General features: G+C 53.9%; 1 protein-coding gene across 1 annotated transcript; it reads right to left on the reverse strand.

Annotated features, from left to right (window-relative positions):
- Nucleotides 1-1,324: 1,324 nt before the first annotated feature.
- On the reverse strand, nt 1,325-22,346 carry NES (nestin). Its single transcript, XM_065420530.1, has 4 exons — nt 21,543-22,346; nt 14,005-14,129; nt 7,925-7,998; nt 1,325-5,616 (listed from the first exon to the last, which is right to left on the reverse strand). Exons 1-4 carry the CDS (start codon nt 22,344-22,346, stop codon nt 1,325-1,327), a joined length of 5,295 nt encoding a protein of 1,764 aa, XP_065276602.1.
- Between the last annotated feature and the right edge of the window lie 422 nt (nt 22,347-22,768).

Raw genomic sequence — 22,768 nt, forward strand, 5'->3', positions numbered from 1 at the left:
CCCCCAAGGCATAACTGTCTGATCACTGCAGGTAGGGGGTGCAGGTACACAGGACAGATCTAGCAAGGTGTTCACAACAAGGGAGGAAGATGCCCTGGAAAAAAATTTGCCTTCAAGCTCAGCTGAGTTCCTGACATCCTCCTCATTAAAACTAGAGGCAAAGATACAGGTGGTTGTCTCAGCTGTATCCTGTATTGTTATCTTGGCCAATACCCAACCACGATTCCTGGAAACACTCTTTCAGACGTAGTATGTTTCAAGGGGCAAAAAGGGCCATGTAGAATAGAGCCCTAGTTTACTCTGGGTGATGATTTCTCTCTTGGCTGGTATATTTCACATCTGATGCTGGAAATGGACAAGACAACACCAGCTCAGAGGAGACCTTCATTGCTCTAAGAGGAGCACTGTCCTAAAAGGACGTCGGGTGGTTCTCTAGACCTGGCGTGTAAAAGCAACCGCTGCCTTTGCAACTCAGTAACCTTTGCAAGTGCTGTCAGAATGTATTTTGCGGTGGATCGAGGTCATTTTCCCCATTCACAAGCCAATGGACTGTAGTCATTTAGATTAAAAAAAAAAAAAAAAAAAAAGGCCGTGAAGGTCTTGTCAAGACATAGCATGTCAATTAAATACCTTTGTAAACAAAGCAAACAGACAAACCAGAAGACGGAAATTAAACAATTCTAGAGCCGCCATGGAGGAGGGAAAATGAGCCAGATTCTTATTTCCTCTAAGGCCTGCTCATGTAATGGGGCCTTACTAGGGATGTGAATTATAGTTATGCACTGCCAGAGTGGTGTAGAGTGGCCGTAGTATAATTGAGAGTCAGGTCCAATGCGGAATTTGTTGTATGAAAAAAGTAATTAAAAAATCCCTCCCAATCCTAAAAGCCTCCATGTTGCACCTAAAAGGGTGAATTTTCCCAGGTCTGGAAAGGGATGTAGCCAATGCATACAGCAATGTAGCGCTTGTGTGTTACTCTCCGTGAACTGTGTACCCCACGGAGACAGGACTGAACCCCAAGCCCCTGATTCTACTTTGCTACATTCTACAGAACACTGGAATTTAATCCTCAAGTGTTTAAAAAGAAAATCCAAACAAGTGTGTTAAAAAAAAATCATTAAAAAATTGGTAAGTGTTACAAGGGTAAATTTCCTAAATGCTGCTTCCGATTGTCAATAGAAAATGGCCTATTTTAAGTTTAGAAGGGGGCCAGCTATTAGAGGAGACGGGTGAAGATACCACATCTGCCCTACAATTACATGGTTTCACTTGAGCAGAAGTAACAGCTGTGATGTGTCTATGGTCAGTGTGTCCCTGGACCCCTTCAGTCATCTTCTGAAGACCACGATTCCTGGTCATCTTTGAGCTGGAATTTCAGATGCTGGCTGGGTCCCAGGTGAAAGACATCGTCTCCGAAAGGTGATGGGACAGAGATGGTCTGAGCCTCAAGGTCCTGTCTTTGCATGTGAGCACTCTGCATTATGTCAGCGAATTTGCTCTTGTCGGTTTCATCGGAGACCTGGCCTTTCTTGGAGTGTTCTTCTCCAGCTCCGTGGCCTTCTTCGTAGTCTGGCGTTTGCAATGGGCTCTGACTTAGCATCGTTTCCAAGATGGGGAAGGCCTCTGGTTCCTCTCCGTGTAATTCCTGGGTGATGGTGACCTTCCCAAAGAATTCATCCCCAGAAGAGCTCACCTCGTGCCCTCTGGATTTTGCACAGTCATTCTGATCGGTGAGTGGCTGCAGGTCTGAGATCCCATTCAATATCTGCTCTCCATGCAGCCCGTTCATTTCTCCATTGGCATTGCTCTCCGTCCACATGTGGCTGGACGTCGTCAGTTCCTTGGATTGCGGTGAGGAGTCCAGGACAGTCTCCTGCAGAGCCCCTGTCTCGCTCATGCCGCTGTCTCTCCCCACCTCCTGGGTCTGGTCTGACACATCAATCCTGCCTTCAGCCTGCTGTTCATCTCCAGCGTGCAGCTCCGAAAGCCTCGCGCCCAGCATCAGCTCTTGGTTAAACTCCAGAGCTTGCTCTACAATCTCCAGGATGTCCGAGTCTTTCATGACATCTGCCGGAATCTTTGCTACCGTCTCCATGGAGTGGTCCATGCCACTTTGATTCATCTCTGTAGCATCCTTTGGCTGCCCGGGGTGAAGTCCTCCGCTGACCTCTGGATCAGAACCCGGATGGGATTGGGTGACATTGGGTGACTCATCCTCCGAGGAGAGAGGGCTGCTAGAATCTGGGCTTCCTTTCTGGCTAAGAGGCAGTTGCCCTTCCAACAGAATCTCTCCTAGGTCAGCCATGCTGGTCAACGGAGAAACCTTCCGAGCATCTTCAGGGTGTACGTCACCAGGATCGGGAGCATCCAATGTTCCGTCGCTCTCTGTTTGAGCACCACCTGCAATGCTGCCGCAGTCGCTTGCTTTGGTTGGGAAACCATCCTCCTTTTCTGGCTCCCAGGTGAAATCCGAGCAGTGGGGCTTGCTCTCCTCTGGAGGAAACTCTCTACCCTCGCTTTCTTTGCCCGCGTTGCTCTCCTGTTCCACCTCCTCCTCCGATTCAGCCTCAAAGAGGCTCTCATCCCTTGGCACTTCAGACAGCGCCATGAGCATTTCTGGATCTTCTCCGGTGAGATTTGATGTTTCGACCTTGATTTCTTCGAAGTCCTCCAAAACCTCAGCTTCCTCCAGACAGGGTGTCTCTTGGCTGGGTGCCGAAACCATGAAATAACCTCCTTCTTCCTCTGCGCGCTCTGATGTTCTTGCCAACACCGGGCCAGATTCATCCTCCTCATTGCTTTCCTTCTCTTGGGAGCCTGATGGTGCGGCCCTGCTTTCTAGCTGTCCTACGTCATCTGGGGAAACTTCAGTGCTTTCGGGGGCTGGTGGTGAATCTCCACCGTCATCACTTACTGGAGGTGGTTGGTTGGACATGGCCTCAGCCAGCACCTCCTTTTCATAGAAGCGCAGGGGTGTGCTATCTGGCAGCGTTTCCTCCAACATAATCCTCTTGCCGCTTTCCAATTCCTCCTCCATCCCTTCCATTTTCTGGGAGGCATTGGGGGAGACATCTTCCAGGGATCCCAGGGAGTCCTCAGATTCTGAAAAGTCACCTGGTGCCTGGGAGGCCATGTCTATGTTCTCCGGCCTCTTAGGTTCTTCGCAGAGTTCTCCCTCAGCTTCACCCGCAACGTCTACCTTCTCCCAAGGCTCCTCCAGCACCTCGGTCTGTTCATCGCTGATTTCATGGCTTGGGGAATCTCCAAGCTGCGGGGCAGGTTGGCTCTGGATGTCCTCATGCTCTCTTTCGCTGCTGTAATGGTCTTCTTCCATCAGCTCCATGCCGGGGCTGGCCTCCTGCTCCGCTTCGTTGTGTGACATTGGATGCTCACTGCCTATAAAGTGACCTGCATCATCATCTTCATCATCATCTCCCATTATTTCTTCCATCTCTGCACCCAAACTGCCCTTTATCTGCTCACGTTCATTTTCTGTTACTCCTGTGCTGGTCATTATAGTGTCTGCCCAGGCTGGTTCTTGCAAAGCAATGTCAGCAGCTTCCCCTATCTCCGAATAGCCTGCTGTATCTTCCTTACCCTCCCCTTCCTTCTCCTTTGGCAGGTGCCTTTGATAGTCTTCTTCCACTTCTTCCTCTCTGCCCAAGGACTCCAGTTTCTGAACATTCTCCAGACCTTCGTTGGCCAGCATAATGTCTTCTTCAAAGCCGTTCTCTTGCAGATCCCCAACCTCCTCCTCCAAGGTATCTTTCTCCTGCTTTAAGTTTTCATGTCTCAAGCCGTTCTCATCTGCGCTGAGATCCTCGCGTCCCAAAGTTTCCTCTTCCAGCTTTGCCTTGTGTTCTTCACTGTCCCCTCTTGTTCTGTCCAGGGTCTCATCCCCCAGGATGTTTTCTTCAGCCTTTGACACAGTCTCATCCCCAAAGATGGCCTCTTTGATGCTCAAGAGCTCACGGTCGGAGAACATCTCTTTCCTCCCATCCTCTCCTACTGCGGCATCAGTCTCATGAAGTGACATTTCCTGCTGCTCAAACTTTTCCTGCTCAGCGCCACTAAGATGCTCTTCTTGTGGGCTTTCCACAACCAAAGCTGGGTGACTTTCCATGGGAAAAGCTTGAGTTGCTTGTATTTCCGCCTGCAGAAATTCACTTTCCAGCATCTCTGCTTGGAAGTTGTCTTCTTCATTCTCCCTGGAAGGGCTCCAGAGCTCTCGCCTTTCCTCATCTTCTGACTGATGCAACGCTTCTGTGCTCACCACCTCAAGGTCTTCTTCTCCGCGGTCAAACTCTTCCACATTCCCTTCCGTGGCAGGTAGGTGACTGTGGCCACTTATTCCAGCCTCCCAACGCTTTCCCTCTGCTCCCGTTAAAACCAGCCCACCTTCATCTAACGGACTTCCCTGCTCTGTGCTCTTGCAAACTGCATCCGTCTCCCCGCACGTGTCTGCGCTCTGTGACCTTGGTGTCTCTTCTTCTTGACTCTCATTCTGCTTCCAAGATCTCACTTCCTCCCGGGTCTCTATTTCAGGCCTTCCCTCGGTGGCTAGAATATCAGGGATGCTTTCTTCATTCCGCTTGGTGGAAGGACCCAGCCCTGACTGTGACTCCTCTCCGTCCTGCTGAGCAGAACTTTTCACATCCGGGAGCTCCTGGATGGCTGCTTCCCTGGTCTCCTCTTCAAAATGGGGCTCTAGGCCACTGTCCATTTCATCTGTGGCTTCGGTGCCTTTGACTGCCTTGAGCTGCTCTGCTGGATGACTGGCTTCCATCTGGCCTTCATACTCAGTCTCCTTTCCTTCTTCCAATACCTCTGCGCTGGGAGAAGCAGCTAGCCCGTAAGCCTCTTCCAGGGGAGCAGAGACATAAGAATACACGTCATTTGGGGCCTTATCTGCTTGCAGAGGGCCGGAGTCCACAGCTGGTTCGGAGCGATCTATTACTTCCTTCAGGGCATCTTCCAATGCTTCGTTGACTAGCTGCCTGGGACAGAGCGAATCCTTGGGAGCCAGCTTCCCGGGTGGTTCTTCGCTGGGATCTTTCTCGACCTCTTTCCTGGCTTCCTCGTGACATTCTTCCTCCTGGCCAATATCACCTGCTTCCACCTGGCTTGCAGGTGGATCTCCACCTTCTGCTGCCGGGCTCCTGCCTTCCATGTCTGGATCGGACCGTCCCAACGGCCGTGGCTCCGGCACTGCGGAGCGCATGGAGTCAAGCTGCTCGAACGGCTCCCGGGAGAAAGAGTGGGCCACCATCTCTGCTTCGGCGGCTTTGATCATCTCCCCGGCGTGGGACGAGCCCAGCGTGACGGGGATTGAATGGCCCGGAGCGGCGGTATCCTTCACCGCCTGGGCACTTTTCAGGAGTGGGGACTGAAGGACAGAGTTGATTTTCTGGAACTCTCTAGCAACGGGGCCGTTGCTCTTGGGGAGCACGGCGGCAACTTGCAGCTTGGGGGAATCGATTTGGTTTCTCAGTAGCTGTGTCTTGCTCTCTCCCTTCTGGAAGGTGGTGGGGCTCAGTCGGTGGTCCCAGGAAACCAGTCTCCTGCTCTCGGGCGTCACAGCTTGGAGTTTGCTGTTACTCACTTCCAGCTTGGCATCTGCAAAGAGCACAGAGGAAAACAAGCAGAATCAATATCCAGAAGTGGATCCCCAGGGAGAAAACACCAGCTACTCAATGGGTAAAGAGTTAGCCAAGAGAGGCAGACCGGGAACTGAAGTCTGGAGGCTGAAACCAGACAAATTCCAGTTAGAAGGCATGAAAGCGAGGGTGATTACCTCTTGGAACAAACTACCAAAGGAAGTGGTGTATCCTCCATCTCTGAATGACTTCAGGTGAAGACTGGCTAGCTTTTTGGAAAGATGCTTCAGTCAAATGCATGACTCCAATAGAGATGCAGCTGCTTATACCACAGGGATTATTTTTATTTAGCGTCTTTCAGAAGCGCCGACTTTCTGATTTCCCCTGGGGTGCTCGAACCCCGCTCTGCCCCAGACCCCGTCTCCCATTCCACCCCTTCCCCCAAGGCTCCACCCCCACCCCACCTCTTCCCGCCCCCGCTCTGCTGCCCCCTCCCCTGAGCATGCCCCGCCCTTTCTCCACCTCTTCCTGTCCCCCTCCTCTCCTGAACAGCTGATCTGCAGCGGATAGGAGGCGCTGGGAGGGAGGGGGGAGGAGCTGATTAGCGGGGCCTGCTGGTGGAAGCTAAGCACCCACTATTTTTTCCCATGGGTGCTCCAATCCCGGAGCACCCACAGAGTTGGCACCTCTGGCGTCTTTCCTCCAACCAGTGGGTAAAATTCACCCCACAGCAGTGGGCCAGCACCACCCGAGTCTCAACTATTTTGAAGCCTTAAGTGGGACTTAAGTGGTGCAAAGTACTTGTTCTGAATGCTGGGCATGGGGATGAGTTTCGCCCCGTAGGCATCGAAGAATCGCCCATCTTTGGAATGCAGCCACCTCTGGGGTGGAACGTGACAGCGCACAAGAACGCTACTCAAGCAATTAGGTATGGGATGGGAGGATTAAGAGCCAAACTCTACCCTCCCTTGCAAGCCTATTGACATTTAACAAGGTGGTACAGCTGTAACTAAAGCAGAATATATGGATAAAACTTAAAAATCACATTTTTTTTTTATACACAAGGAAGATGACTCTGTCCTACTCCACCTCAGATGGGCATAGTGGCAGCTTGTTACTTAACAGTAATTGAAAACAAAAATGCATAAGATCTTTTAAAAATGTGAATGAGGCCTACTCTGAGTGCTTAGAATTACATTGCAGTATCTCCCCTAGACGCTAGCTTCAAAGACTTAATAACCTTTTCATGCGGATTGTTAGATGAATGAATTAGAAACACGGGGCTGATTACCGGGCTCCAGAGGAATCCAAACAATAATAATACCTTGTCTAGTATCCTCCACCCGATGCATGTCAGCATTCAACTGACACCTATTACACCTTCCAACACCCTAGGTGTGGTTGGTTTTTCTTAAAGCCCCAGCTCCAGGAGTCCTGTGATTATCTCAGCTTTCATTTGGGAAAAAAAAGTTTCTAACCTACGTAGTTGCAGAGAAAACCTTGGAAACATGAGCCCTAAAAACTCAAAAACCAGAAGGAGAATACAGAGAACCTCAAAAATAGTATTTACAAAAAATAATCATGATTTTTAAGCCAATCTCATGATTTTGGGTTTTTTCTGGAGAGGGCTGACTCCTGGTTTTTGAAGGCTTGGGGCTGGCAATGTTATAAATGGGGGGGGGGGGGGACGACGATTAGCTGAAATAACTAAAGACCCCCTTTCTACTCCCTGTGCCCCCATCCTCCACTGTGGGGGACGTTACAAGGGTGCTTCCCATCGGCTCCTCTGAGAATCCCACAGGCTTGGTTCACACTCCTCGGGGATGAGAAGCTACTGCCCCAGAATAGGAAAGCAGGCGTGTCCACACTGGTCAGTGTGTGCTGTGTGTGTTCCATCTGTGACCGATCCACAGAGGATACGTAGGTGCCACCGATGGACGACGTCTACACTGCAAAGACTGGCGGCATGGGGCTTGGGCTGCAGGGCTATAAAACTGCAGTGGAGACATCAAGAGCCTAGGCTCTGGGGACCCCGCGAGGGGGGTGGGGCTCAGAGCCCGGGCCCGAACGTCGACAATGCAAGTTTTAGCCCGAGCCCCGTGAACCTGAGTCGATCGACCCGGGCTCCGAGATTCGGCGCTGCGGGATTTTCGATTGCAGCGTGGAGGTAGCCACAGAGCCTTGGCTGGCGAGATCAAGCCGCAGCAGCTCATACGGCTAGCTCTGGAGGCCTCCGGTTCACGGCCTGGTGAGGCAGGGCTGGCCTACGTAACAGGCACGGCCCAGACGGCGTACGGGAGCTGGCGGGGAGGAGGAAACCGTCTTACCTCTGAACCCATTGACCAGTTTGTACTCTGCTGAAGGCATCTGCAGCCTGCTGCTCTCAGCTTCCAGGAGCGTCCTGAAAGGAACAATCAGACGCCGTATTATTCATGGAGTACAGCAGCTCCCTGAAGCCCCACCCGAGACCAGGCCCTGCTGTGCAAGGTGCTGTACGTAGACACCATAAGAGGCCTGTATAAGTTGTGCCCTGACACGCTCCAGTGCGGCGGGTGCTGTCACCTCTCCAGCCATCGCAGGGCTGTGGGGCTGCCACATGACCCAGCGATGGGCCGAAGCGATCAATAGCCGTAACCCCCCCCCCCCCCCGCCAGCTAAATAAATACGGAGCCCGTCCTAAGGCGGAAGAATCATCGGGGGGGGGGGAGGGGGAGGAGCGAATCAAACACAAAGAGCTGCTACTGAAATTCAAAGGGACGCGGGGTGAAAGGATCCAGTTTTGCTCCATTTCATCAGGGAGGAAACTGAAGCCCGGAGAGGGAAAGTAACTGGGGGACGGTCACCCCCCTTCCCCGCAGAGAGGTTGTAAAAAGAACAGAGTAAACTCGCTTCTGTCTTGTCGTATTGACTGCACAAACACAGCCTCCCAGCGTGGACCTGGCCTTAGACACGTCTGGAAACTCAGAGCAACTCGAAGTCTCACATCCCCCCTCCCGCCCCATAGCGAGGCAGGGCAGTGCGACACACGGGGAAACTGAGGCACACAGCAGCTACACGACTCGCCCAAGCTCACACGGGGAGTTTGTGGCAGAGCCAGATATAGAACCCAGCGAGTGTTCTGACCACTAGACCATCCTGCTAGGATGGGGGGGGTCTCTTGCTGCACCCCCCCCCCCCCCAAGATCTTCAATCCCAGCCAGAGGCTGAGCGCTGACGGATGCACTGTGACCGCTATCGCACCATCACAACCCCCACATTCAGCATAACCCTGGGGGCCCTTATGCACTGGGATGTGGGTCATCACGGGACCCTCAACCCGGCAGCTTTGCCCGTGGGACGCGCTTTGCAATGCTATGTGCGCTCCGTCGCTCCCTTTCTCCTTTGCAAAATAGAACCCTCCCCTCCAACCGCTCACCCCCCCCTGCCCGCTCACCCACCCCCTTTCATCCCCTCACAATACCACCCGTGCACACAACACTACCCCGCTCTGCAGCGCTAGGGGAGAGCCACCTATTCTTGAGACCCAGGCCCTCGATGACATAATGACTAGTCCTGGAGGGGCACCCCCCTCTCCACGGAAGACACTATTCTCATGCTAATCCCTCCCCTCCCAACTATACATTTGTCTGGGAGCCATCTGGATGGGGAAGGTGGGGGTAGGAATGCAGCTAGCCAGCAGGTTCCCAGGGAATGTCCTTTGCGGAGGGAGGGAGCAGAGAAACGGACAATAAAGCCAAAGGCGCCTTTTGCACCCGGCCAATAAATGACACGTTTCATGTATTTATTTATTTCTTAATCCCTTTGCAAAAGGGGCTTTTAAAAAAAAAAACAAAAACAAACCAAACCACCCAAACTCTTGTGAGGTCCGGAGGCTCCGTATCTGCGCACGCTTCATTCTCACCCACAGGGAGCTGCTGCTCCTGGCTTTTTTCACGTCTACACTGTGGGTGCAACAGTGGGTCAGATGCTTGCTACAGCGACGGAAGGGGTTTTTTCCATCAATGCAGTTAATCTGGCCCTCCGAGAGGCAGTAGCTAGGGCAACAGAAGAATTCTTCCATCGACCTAGCCCTGTCTACAGGTCGGCTTAACTACGGCCCCCAGGGGGGTGAATTTTTCACCCCCTGAGCGTCATTGCAATGTTGATTTTTAGGTACAGAGAAGGCCTGGCAGAGCCCCGTAGTGTAGATGCAGCCTCTGCCGACATAAGGGGTTTTTCTGTGGGGACAGGAACACCGTCGGGAGTGTGTTTTTTTCACACCGATGGAGCCATACCAACCTAACTTTTCTGTGTCGGCCAAGCCTTGGAAGGCTTAATAGGCAGCAGGTTTAAAACAAACAAAAGGATGTACTTTTTCACCCAGCGCACAGTCAACCTGTGGAACTCCTTGCCAGAGGATGCTGTGAAGGCCAAGCCTATAACAGGGTTAAAAAAAGAACTAGATACATTCATGGCGGATAGGTCCATCAATGGCTATTAGCCAGGATGGGCAGGGATGGTGTCCCTAGCCTCTGTTTGCCAGAAGCTGGGAATGGGCGACAGGGGATGGATCACTTGATGATTCCTTGTTCTGTTCATTCCGTCTGGGGCACCTGGCACTGGCCACTGTTGGTAGACAGGATATTGAGCTAGATGGACCTTTGGTCTGACCCAGTAGGGCTGTTCTTATGTTCTTATGCTTTGCCAGCGTGGCTGTATTGCTACCCTGTACCGGCAAAGTGCTCCAATGTGGACGCAGCTTGACCGGCACAGCTGCGTTGCGCTGGGAGAGCTGAAGTGAAATAAGCCGTGCTGGGAAAAGAACAGCGTTGCCAGTAGAGCCGTGTCTGTGCTAGGCGGGATCAGACTTCTTCACCCTCCCCCCACCCCCTGCCCGGCCGACAGAGCTATGCCGGCAAATATTTGTAGCGTAGGCCTGGCCTATGAGATTTAGGAGCCTAAATCTGCGCTAACTCAGTCCTGGCCTACACTTAAAATGTAGATCTTCAGGGGTGTGATCAATTCATCCCCCTGAGCACCATAGTTATGCCGACCTAGTCCCCAGTGTGGACGCAGCTATGTTGATAGGATTCTGGTTACCGCCGCTCGGGGGCGTGGATCACCTACGTGGACGGAAGGGGGTTTCTGTTGATGTAGGAAGCGTCTACGCCACAGCTGTGGCCCGTCAAGAGAAATTTGGGGCCTTGGTACATCATGTTGGCTGGAGCCCCGCCCCCTCCCATTGCACCCCAGCTACAGAATCTTTGGGGGCCCACTCCCCTGAGCTCAGGGCCCTAGTACAATTGTTCCTCCCCCCGCCTCATCAGCCCCGGCCACTGGAGCACCCGTAATGTAGACGTGGCCTCAACACCACACTTTGACTGCGTAGCACGGACGGCCCAGTTACAGCGCTTTCAGGGTCATTTCAGTGGGCGCACACTTAAGTCAGTGTGGTCTAAGCCCCCCATGTGTTGACAAGCCCTTAGGCACTTGGGACCCCGGAAAAAAAAAAATCAATGGAATGGAGGTTCCTAAATCACTTAGGCTTTTGAAAATTTTACCCGTTTGCCACCTGGGAGCATTTTTTTGGTATAACATACACCATGAAATTAGCTGACATGGTTACACTGGCATAGGGTTCGGGTTGTTCCATACACCCCCAGCCCGTGTGAACACTCTTAGTCCAGTCTCAGGATATGCGGCAGACGGCGGCAATGCGGCCTATGGGATAGAGCACTGGACTGGGACTCAGGGGATGTAGATTCTAGTCCCTGTTCTGCGAGGTGACCATGGGCAAGTCACTTTCCCTCCCTGTGCCTTAACTTCCCCATCTGTAAAAGGGGAATAATGCTGCTTTTCTACAGGTGAAAAGGGCTAGGAATTGATATTCGGGTTTAGCCTCTGGTCAGTGTTGAAACTTGCTCCGGTTTGGTGGCCTACATATGCCATTTAGTTTTGCCGGTAGTCCAGGCGGCTAACACAATTGGCACTAACCAGCTGCCTCGTCTTAGCAGAGGGATCAAGGGCGGAACGGGCCCCAGAGACTTAACTCCCTCCTCATTCCTCCTGTGGATAAACAGCTGGCAGTGCCCCCCAGGGCTTGCTAGACCAGGGGTCTCAACCTTTTTCTTTCTGAGACCCCCACAACATGCTATAAAAACTCCCGTGCTACAATAACTGGTTTTCTGTATATAAAAGCCAGGGCCGGCGTTGGGGGGGTAGCAAGCAGTGCCCCATGACACAAGGAGCACCACAAAGCTACGTTGCTCAGGCTTCTGCTTCAGCCCCAGGTGGCGGGGCTCGGGGCCCCGGGCTTCAGCCCCATGCGGTGGGACTTCTGCTTGGTGGACCCCCTGAAACCAGCTCACGGCCCTCCAGGGGGCCCCAGACCCCTGGTTGAGAACCACCGCTCTAGACCATGACCACGGGACACACAAGGGTTGGGTGGAAGGAGCAGAGCAGTGGCTGTCATAGAATCATACAATATTAGGGTTGGAAGAGACCTCAGGAGGTCATCTAGGCCAACCCCCTGCTCAAAGCAGGACCAACACCAACGAAATCATCCCAGCCAGGGCTTTGTCAAGCCTGACCTTAAAAACCTCTAAGGATGGAGATTCCACCACCTCCCTAGGGAACCCATTCCAGTGCTTCACCACCCTCCTAGTGAAATAGTGTTTCCTAATATCCAGCCTAGACATGTCCTACCATCAGCACACCGGAGCCTGTGATACTCTGCTCCACCATCCTCTCCTTCCTCACCCAACTAACCTGCTCGGTACCAGCTGACTGGCCTGGTCCACTGCAGGAAGGGGTGGAGAGCAGCTGAAAACACTCGCTGCTCCACCTGCATCCTCGCTGAGCCGCCTTGGCCACGTGAGCTCGCTGGCCCGGTTAACGAGCCGTGTCCTCATTAGCAAGTGGCACAGCCCATCATCTGCCTTTCGGCCACACACAAACAAGAGGGAAGCAGGCGTGAACAGGGCCGGCTCCAGGATTTTTGCCGCCCAAGGCAAAAACAATTTTGGCCGCCCCCCCCCCCGTTTTTTAATTACCCCCCCGGCCCCGCCTCAACTCCGCCCCTTCCCTGCCTCCTCCCCCCAGGCTCTCAAGCCTAGGAGGGAGGGGGAGAAGCGGCGCCCGCACCGCGGCCACTCGGAGTCTCCCCCTCCCTCCCAGGCTCTCAAACCTGGGAGGGGGAGACTCCGAGTGGCAGCGGCGCGCGAAACGGCTGTTTTGCGTGCCGCGGTTGCTCGGGATCTCCCCCTCCCTCCCAGGTTTGAGAGCCTGGGAGGGAGGGGGAGACCCCGAGCGGCCGCGGCGCGCGAAACAGCTGATTCGCGCGCCGCTGCTCCCCCTCCCTCCCAGGCTTGAGAGCCTGGGAGGGAGGGCGAGTAGCGGCGCGCGAGCGGCAGCAGCAGCGGAGGTGAGCTAGGGCGGCCAGGGCACATTTTTAGGGGTGGCATTCTGGCGCCGGCCATGCCGCCCCTAAAAATGTGCCGCCCCAAGCACCAGCTTGTTTTGCTGGTGCCTAGAGCCGGCCCTGGGCGTGAACCAAACCGGCGTTGGCCTGCCCCAGAGACTCTCACCCAGCTACCCCCAACCTGAGCCCAAAACCTCGTGTTTGGCTAAAGCATCTTCCAGAGATGTGAAGATTTCAAGAGGTGGAGAAGCTTCCACTTCCCTAGAAGCTGGGTATTCTGAAGACCCTCTCTGCCCTGGTTGCCCCGCATTGGCTGGGAGACTGTGCGGATGACTGACATGCCAGGGGTAGCTGTCACCTGGGTGAAAGGAGCTGGCATCGCTCCATTTCCTAGTGGGGGGGTCCCTACAGCCACCAGATTGGCAGCCTCACCACGGACTGAGTGGCCGCTGGGGGGAAAAATGCTCCTCCAACCCCTCGAGTTAGTCTCTGACGCGCAAAGTGTGTGTGGGGGAGACATTGGGTGCCGGTGATGAGGATCAGACCCGGAGCATTCGGAAGCAAAATAACCTCCCGTGCTGGGGCACTGGGGTCAGTAGAGATTCAGAGGGGAGAGCGCCTCCTACTGACCACCCACCCCGCTCCCTGCAGCACAGCGCCCCCCAGCGCCATGACTCAGAGGGGAGAGCGCCCCCTACTGACCCACCCACCCCGCTCCCTGCAGCACAGCGCCCCCTAGTGCCAGGCTGGGGCACTGGGGTCAGCCATGACTCAGAGGGGAGAGCGCCCCCTACTGACCCACCCACCCCGCTCCCTGCAGCACAGCGCCCCCTAGCGCCATGTTGAGGCACTGCGGTCAGCACTGACTCAGAGGGGAGAGCGCCCCCTACTGACCCGCCCGCCCCGCTCCCTGCAGGACAGTGCCCCCTAGCGCCATGTTGAGGCACTGCGGACAGCCATGACTCAGAGGGGAGAGTGCTGCCGGTGGCCGAAGGGGGAACAACTCACCTGTAGGTTGCCACCTCCAGACCGAGGGACATCTTCAGGTGCATGAGCTGCTGTCTCTCCTCCAGGACGTGAGCAATCTGGACTCCTAGGGCCTCTTTCTCCTGCTCCAGAGACTCGAGGGCCAGCTAGAAACGACAAGCAGGAGGGAGCAACGGTCAGGGCGCTGGCGGGTGACCCCAGCAGCGCTCTGGGACCGCGCCCACTAGCTCCCAAGACCAAAGCCTCCCACGAATGAAGATCTGCTCGATTGGAATCTAAAAGAAACAAACCCAGCTCCCCTTCCGCCAGTACCCGAGCACCTCCCAGTCTGCAAAGTATGTCTGCCTCTCTGCGAGGCAGGGCCGTGCTGCTATCGCCATTGGGCCGACGGGAACGGAGGTGCACAGAGGCGAAGGGACAATCCCAAGGTCACGCCGGGATGCTCTATCAGACGGCAGCTCCTTGGGGGTTAGGTGCTGTCACTTTGTCTGTCCCATTTCAGGCGGCCCTCTTCAGCGCTGAACCATGGGCACCTTCCTCCCCACTGCAGGGATCCTGTCCGGTCCCACCCCCCAGTCCTAGAGTCCCAGGCCAGAAGGGACCTTCGTCTGACCCCCTGGATAGCTCGGGCCAGAGAGAAAAACGTCCCATCTTCAGCTAAACATCACCAGTGATGGAGAACCCACCCCACCCCTGGATAAACGGTTCCCGTGGTTAATTACTGTCATGGCTAGAAACTGATGCCTTATTTCCAGTCTGAATTTGTCTGGCTCCAACTTCCAGCCATTGGCTCGTGTCCGACCTTCCTCTGCTAGATTGAAGAGCCCGTTAATTCCCCGTGTAGGTACCTATAGACCGTAATCAAGTTACCGCTCCCCCTTCTCTGTTACCTAAGGAGACGGACGTCTTGCGTCAAGCCCATCCCATTCCACCCGCTCCAGATATCGAGGGTTCCACTCCTGACCGTGACCAGGAACATTAAAGGACAGGCTAGACCATTCAGGGCCCGCTCCCGTCACTCGGACAGGAGAGCTCTTAGCACCACCCAGGATCGGGCCGTAGATGCCCCGTCATCCCCAAGCCAGAGAAGGGCAGACAGACATGGGGATCTCCCCACCCCCACCTCCACCGCCAACCCTACCAAGGAAACAGTGTCCTCCAGTAAAGAAGGCATCTGCCTGGGATGTCAAAGAACTGGGATCTAGCCATTGGTCTGCTGCGGCTTTGCAGTGGGACCCCATCTAAGCCCCTCCACCCCTGCGTGCCTCAGTTTCCCCAGCTGTACAATGGGGGAGGCGAATACTACACCCCCCACCCATTGTGTAAAGAGCTTGGAGATCTATAGACACAAGGAGCTCGGGTTTATTATTACACAGGGAGTGCCTAGCTCAAAAGCCACGGGCCGTGGCGGGTGAGGGGTTAAGGCTGGGTCTATTCTCCCAGTCTTGGGGCGCCGGCCGAGCGTCGGAGAACCATGTCTGGGGGGTGGGCGGGCAGGGCTGGCACCGTCTTTTGTAGCCACCAAGTGTTGATTAGCATCTAAATCAGAAGCCGGAGAGTGAAAGGATCAAAAGGTCACTTCGGCTCCTCGCATGCCTCAGTGGGCCGCCCGGCGTACGGCGACGCTGATGGGAGACCGCAGCGGAACAGGAGGGAGGAGTACAGAGAAACACAAAGGCCTGTGTCCCAGGCGCCCCCATCCCAGGGTGGGGCTCCTCCAGCTCCGATCTCCGTTGTGGGGGGGTCATCCCCCTCTCAGGTAATTTACCCAGTCTCCGTCTACGATCATGAGCGAATTCATCCCTCTGCAGCAGGGAAGTGCTTTTCTCTCATTTCATAGATGGGAAGCTGAAGTGCAGACAGCCAGATTTCCAAAGTGACTTCGGTGCGGGAAGATAACAATAAGCCCTGGCTCCTAATTAGAGCGTCTCCATCCCTAGATCTCAAAGCACTTTACAAAGCAGGTCAGTGTCACAATCCCCGTTTCACGGATGGGGAAACTGAGGCACGGAGCAGGGACATGACTTGCCCCAGCAATGACAGGAATCGGACCCAGGCGTGACGCTTTCTCGAAGTGCCCCAAACCACAGGGCACCACGTAAGCCCCCCGCCTCAGCGGGAGAGAGATTTGCTGATGCTCAACTGGGTGACCACTCCCGGCCACCCCGGGAGTGCTTCTCAGCCCTGTGCCAGCCCTTACTTTGCCTTGCAGGTAACATTCAGTGCACCCCAATTCCTGAACCCCACAAAAGAGCATTCCCCCGGAGCATCCAGCCCCCGTCACTGGACGCTCACAGCAATTACCAACCTCGCTGTCTCCAAAGACACAGCGCCCACACCGGCTTGTTCGATTCAACTAAGAATTCACACGAGGCTTCGTATTACGGCACTGAGATCTACTTATGATCAAACAAAGAAGCCTATTAACAAAGAGTTTTAAGGGATACTGAGAAAGGCCAGTGGAAACAGAACTGGTGACAATAAAACAAAAGTAAAACAAGCTTCTAAGAGGATAAACATAACATTAGGAAGCTACAAAAGGACTTTGAGGGCGAGAAAACTGCTCTAGCCAGAGTTTGGATCTTGATTTGACAGAAAATCAGCAGATTTTTCATGAATCACTCCCCTCCGCCTGGAGTGTTCCTCGGGGAAATGGATAACCAAATGCCTTTTTGCTTCTCCTTCTCTTTCCCTCAAACTCACCGTTTTGACCCAGAGACGAGACAACCCCAATGTGGGTTTAGTCTCCAATGTCTTCCCCCGGCGAGCCTGGCTTTTTCGGTTGACTTACATGCAAATGGCGTTTGCTTTGTGTTGGTTTCCCAATGCTTAACTTAGAGTAGAGTCAACCCCATGCTCCAGGTGTTGCTACACCTCCCACTAGCAGACGCTGGGTCTGGATGACAGGGGATGGATCACTCAAAATTACCCTGTTCTGTTCACTCCCTCTGAAGAACCTGGCATTGGCTACTGTCAGAAGACAGGATGCTGGTCTGGATGGACCATTGGTCTGATACAGCATGGTCGTTCTTATGAGAGAACTATCTTCCCTCTTGTCTGGAAAAAAACCCCTCTTTTTCTCTGTGTTTGGCAACAGACTTCAAAGCATAATATCAGTGAGTATCCATAATTCCTCATACAGCATTCATACATACATTTCACAATGATATTCATGACCAGTGTGTCAGCGGCTTTCACTGGATACCTTACAAGACACTTTCTGGGCCTCTGTGTCCCACCAGATCTCCTGGGTCCCAGTCCAATGCACCATCCCCCAGGCCCCGCATTTCAGTGGGATCTTATCTGCTTAGACACATCTGCAAATCCCACAAGGCACCTAAATACCTTAGAACACCCAACCCACCGAGACTAAGTGACTTACCCCAGGTCACACTGGAAAACTGTAGCAGAGCAGGGAGCTGAAACCAGCGTTCCCCAATGGCAGGTTAGGACACCAGCTACTGCACCATCCTTTCACCCTGAGCTAGGCTCTCTTCCTTCTCTCTGGAGGTTTTCACACTTTCCCTTCCCTGCTAACCCGAGGCCCGACCTCCAGTCAGAACCATTGAGACAGCTGTCCTTATAAAGCAAGCCCGTACCGTAGGAAGGCGGAGCTGCTGCCCAGCCAGAGTTTGCAGCAGTGCAGTATATGCTGGTATCAAGCACGGGGGAGGCTGCGCCGGCAGATCTCAAAGGAGGCTGGTGTCATTATCCCCATTTGTCAGATGGGGAAACTGAGGCACAGAAGGAGGGAGTGATTTGCCTGAGGTCAGGTTGGTTAGTGGCAGATCTGGGAATACAACCCAGGAGTCCTGGCGGCCAGTCCTCTAGTGGGATGGGTCCTTTGGAGAACATGATCCTGCCACTCCCCTCCCCCTGTTCCACTGACAAGGCACAGGATCTCACTGGAAAAATTTGTTGGGAGAGGGAATAAATTTTTTTCCATTTTGAACCCTGCCAAATGGAAACAACTTCAAAGTTTGGACCAGCTCCGGGTTATACACACAGTGTGAGAAACAGTCCCTGCCCCAAAGAGCTCTCAGTGGTCATAGACAAGGGGTGGGGAAACTGAGGCACGGAGCGGTGCAATGATGTAGCAGGCCAGTGACAGAGCTGGGTGTAGAATCCAGGTGTCTCGGTGCCAATTGTAGCTGGCCCTCTAGGCCCCAGGGACCGTAGCTGCCAGAGACAGCTGCTGCATAGAGTGACCAGATGTCCCGATTTTATAGGGACAGGCCCGATATTTGGGGCTTTTTCTTACATGGGTGCCTATTACCCGCCCCGATTTTTCACACTTGCTGTCTGGAGTCCCATGCCCGGAAACCCCTCCAGCGAGCCCTCTCCCCAGCTCAGATCACAGCTCCTCTGTCTTGAATGGCTCTTCCCCATGTGCCTCTTTGCTTGTGGTTTGCATGCAAGCCACTGGTCCCAAGCCAAGTTCTCCTATCAGATTTCTCACCGCCCTTTCCCTATACAGGAAATAATCACTCACCCTTCCTTCCCAAGGGATAGGAATGAGGGGATCATAAGTCATCACTAATGATCTCTTCCTCCCCAATCCAATGGGGTGAGGGAGGGAGGGGAAAGAGACATGCTGCCTGGCCTAATCACCTTCTGCCCAAAATGTGAAACTGACAAGGCTGCCGGAACCCCTGATCCAGTGACACCAACATCTTGTTGAGAGTGACAGCTTCCCCCATGGGCACAGTGCAAAACACAGAGCCTGTGGTTTCCTGCTCAGAGGCATTAGAAAATACTATGGCAGTAGGTTTAAAAGCACCTAAAATCAATTCTTCCATGCATGGATTAGGGACAGAAGGAAGAGAAGGATGAATGAGAAAAAAGCAGAAGAGAAGAATGAGAAAAAAAAAAAAAAGGAGAGAGGGAGGAAGGAGAAAGAGAAAAGAAAGATCCTAAAAAAGAAAAAGGAAGAAGATAGAAGAGGAAGCTGAGTGAGAGTGAAAAACAAGGAAGAGAAAAGAAAGGCGGAAGAGAAGAGTGAGAAAAGAAAGAGAAGAGAAAGAACTGGATTGGAGTGCTAGGTTGCTGATGAAGCCAGGCTGTGGGGGTTCAGGCATGTTTTTGGGGAGCCAGCAATCCCAGAGGGGAGGGGAGAGTGAGTAGGGTAGAAATCTGCTACTACAAACCCAGCAGGAGGAAGGCTATAAAAAACACACCCCTGCACTGTTCTAACCCCATTCCTCAGTCATGAAACAGCCTCCCACCCCAGAGCCTTTTTTTATTCCTCTAACACACCAGGCTGAGGGCCGCAGGGTGGGGGGGAATTCCTGGCTGTTCAGATCAGCGGCCCCTAGTAAAATTTAGCCCTGAACTTTCACAGCATTCCTTGACCCTTTTCCATGCTGATAAAAACCCAGCGACATCCCTTCTCCACTGAATTATTTTTGCAGCTGTTCCGCTGTACAAAGCCAGGCGAGATTTCTTCCCCTCCTTCGTCCCATTTTCTGACCACAGTTACCTGAACCAAACAGCTGCTAGGACAACTGGGACTAGAAGATGATGGGGGCATATGGAGGCCACGGGCAACTCGATCTCTTTTCCAAATGAGGTCTGGTCTCTTTCGACGGGGGTTCATTTTGCAGCATTCTCCATGGGGGTGCAGGAGAGATCAGAGAATCAAAGAGCTGAGTCTGTGAAACTGGCCCAGTCAGCAATTTGAGAGCCAGATTCCGATCGCGTGAATCTGGAGAAACTCCATTACAGTCAATAGGGTTACTCTGGATTTACACCAGTGTATTTGAGATGAAAATCTGGCCCTAGACCCGTTAGCTAATAGTTACTCCAGATTTACTCGGATGTGACCAAGCTCAGAATCTGGCCCTAACGCCATCAAAGTTAGTAGAATTCCTGCAGATTTAGACAAGCGTATTTGAGATCAGAATTTGGCCCTTGGACTTCCAAACCAGAAATGAATCCACACGAAATCCTCGTGGACCAATCACACCTCTGAACGCTGAGGGTGTTTGAAATCGGCCCCAAGATCTGAATTTTGGAAACAGCCCTAGGAGCTCAGCCAACCTCCTGGATCCCAAACCTGATGTGCTGGGCCGGGTTCTGATCCTAGTTACACTGGTATAAACGCAATGGCGTTACTCCTGCTTTCCAAGCAGCCAGATTCTGGCTCCTGCTCAAAATATCCCAGAAACCTAAGATACTCACTGCAGCCCGCAGCTGCCTTTGTTCCACCGAGATTTTGCGGTGGGAGGAATTTTTTTTCTAGACAGCAACACTAAGCAATCGAAGCATCTCTCATTTCAGAAAGCTTGGGGAGGGGAGAGTGCTGGCATGCCCGGTCCCTGCCGTTTGTATCCTCTCTCTCGTTCTGAAAGGGATGAACCCAATAACTGGGGCAATGTTGGGATCCAGAGTGTGAGACCCTAACTTGCATACTGTGGTGACGAGGGCTAGACGGATCGGTGAACTGATCATCTAGGACTGTGAACAAAGCAGAAGCTGTGTCCATAAACTCATCAGTGACGCTGATTTGTACAGGAGTTCGAAGGGACTCATTTATGGCCCAACTCCCTGTGAACGCAGGTGCTCCAAGATTTTAAGGCAGGATGCACCTGTCAGTTTAGTAGTTAAGGTAAACATCCACATATGCTCCATACCCGGAGATTGGCAAAACCAGGGCTAGGCCGGGGGCTTGCCACACGCTTTTGTTTCTGATTCCAGGAGTTGCTGGGAGTTTCCCCTCACCCCCACATCGGACAGTCCCACGTTCACACGCTAAGAAAGCCCCAATTCCAGGCCGCATTAGTCGCTTGTTGTTGTTCGCAGAGCTCGACCGACGTCCGGTTCACGGACTGCGTCCCATTCCCAGCCCCATCAGTGCTGCCCTGTGAACGTTAATTGGACTCTCATGGACCGAGGGAGGTAAGTGTCGTTGTCCCACTGTTAGGGAGGGAGAAGCGGAAGCACAGAGAGGGAGTGACCCAGAGGTAGAGCCAGGTGCAGGACCCGGCAGTCTGGGCCTCCAGGCCTGTACCTTAGCCACTGACCCACCCACAGGTTGGTGCAAGGCTCCGATCCACAGGGGCCGGTTTTACTGCTGAGGCACACAGAGGTGGGGATAGAACCCAGGAGTCCTGCCTCCCGCTTCCTCCTGGATGTAACCATTAAATCACACTCCCTGGCATAGAACCCAGGAGTCCTGGTTCCCAGTCCCCCCAGGCTCTAACCACTACAGCACATCCCCTTTCCCTACCAGAGATAGGAATAGAACCCAGGAGTCCTGCCTCCCACAGCCCCGGGATCTCCCATTGGAGAACATTCCCACCCAGAGATGGGGATGGAACCCAGGAGTCCTGCCTCCCACTGCCCTTGGATCTAACCATTGGAGAACATTCCCACCCAGAGATGGGGATAGGACCCAGGAGTCCTGACCCGCAGGCTCCCTGATTCTAACCCTCCAGATCACACCAGGAGTCCTGTGCACAGCAAGCTGTCTGTAGGGAGCGAATGGCTCTGTAAGCACACGGTGTTCGCTCTCCCTTCTCCCACCCCCACGCCCGCCTGCAAGAAGAACCCTGACCCACCTGGAACTTCTCGGCCTCCCCTCTCTGGTCCTGCCACTGCCTGGAAAGACTCTCTTCCAGCATCCCCTTCCGTGCCTTCAGCCCAGCCAGCTCCTTCTCCAATTGCTGCAGATGCAGCTGGTTCTGCCGGTTGCCTTCCACTGCCTTCCAGAGATTCTCCTTGGCCTGGCACAAGGAGCTCTCCAGCTGGGAGACCTCACTCTTGTAGGTCTCCACCGCTCCCCTCCAGATCTCCGAGAGCCTCTTGGAATAGTCCTCCACCTCCACGGGCTGGAAAGCCACCGGCACGGCACGGAAGTTCTCCAGGCTCTGGGAGAAGCTCGCCATCTCCTGCTCCAGCCCGGCTTTCTCCTCCTCGTGAACGTCCACCAGCACCTCCACTTCCTTCTCCAGCTGGGTGGCTCTTTCCCTCAGCCAGATCTGAGCCCGTCTCTCCTCCTCCAGCTCCTTTTTGCTCAGGGCCAGCTGCTTCTTGGCTTCTTCCTGGGCCGCCCGCTCCTTCTGGCAGCGGCTTTTCACATGCTGGATTTCCTCGGAGAGGTTGTCTCTGGTCAGCTCCGCCGCGTGCTTCTCCCTGAAGGCATCATCCAAAGTCGCCCTCAAGGCGCTCAGCTCCTCCTCGTATTTGCACCGCCAGGAGCTCTCCGCCGGCCTGTCCTTCGCGCTCTGGATCTCGGCTCTCAGCAGTTCATTCTCCTCTTCCAGGAACTTGACCCGGGCCAAGTAGGCTTCCAGACGCTTGTTGAGGTCCCACATCTGGAGAGATTCCTCCCCTAGGGCTCGGGCTGCTAGGAAGCCCTCCATGCTCTGGTCCACTCCCGGCGCGGCTTGCCAAGAACGTGGTCTGCTGGACGGAGAGGAAACAGAAAGGAGCAAGTGGCTGGGAAGGGAACAGAGCTGAGCTATTCATACTCCCGGGCGTCGGAGTGGGAGGCCCTTGAAAGTCAGCGAGAGCATGAAGTGGGCTTTAACCCTTTGCTGCCTGGGATGGCTTCAGCCCAGGCACATTTCTGAGAAGCAAGTTGGCCAGTGCTGGCTGGGGAGGGCGCAACATCCCTTCGGTGCCCCAGACGCATGACTCCGCTTTGGAGCGAGACACTTTAACCGCTGATGGAGAGGCTTAAGTATGCCCCAAGCAGGGGCTCTGCTTAAACTGCCGGGGTGTCCCAGGCAGGAGAGACGGCTCGGGAAAGCCGGGGAGGGGAAAGAAATCGATATGAAAAGAG

Source organism: Emys orbicularis, chromosome 20, assembly GCF_028017835.1.
Source record: "Emys orbicularis isolate rEmyOrb1 chromosome 20, rEmyOrb1.hap1, whole genome shotgun sequence".
Taxonomy (NCBI): domain Eukaryota; kingdom Metazoa; phylum Chordata; order Testudines; family Emydidae; genus Emys; species Emys orbicularis.

Bases quoted from the DNA above. Each gene is read 5' to 3' on its own strand.
- NES (XM_065420530.1), bottom strand. From the start codon at position 22,346: ATGGAGGGCTTCCTAGCAGCCCGAGCCCTAGGGGAGGAATCTCTCCAG. The intron at 14,130-21,542 runs GTGGGTCAGGGT...TGTCGTTTCTAG, and splicing joins GGGAGGCCGAGAAGTTCCAG to CTGGCCCTCGAGTCTCTGGA. The intron at 5,617-7,924 runs GTAAGACGGTTT...TGCTCTTTGCAG, and splicing joins ACTGGTCAATGGGTTCAGAG to ATGCCAAGCTGGAAGTGAGT.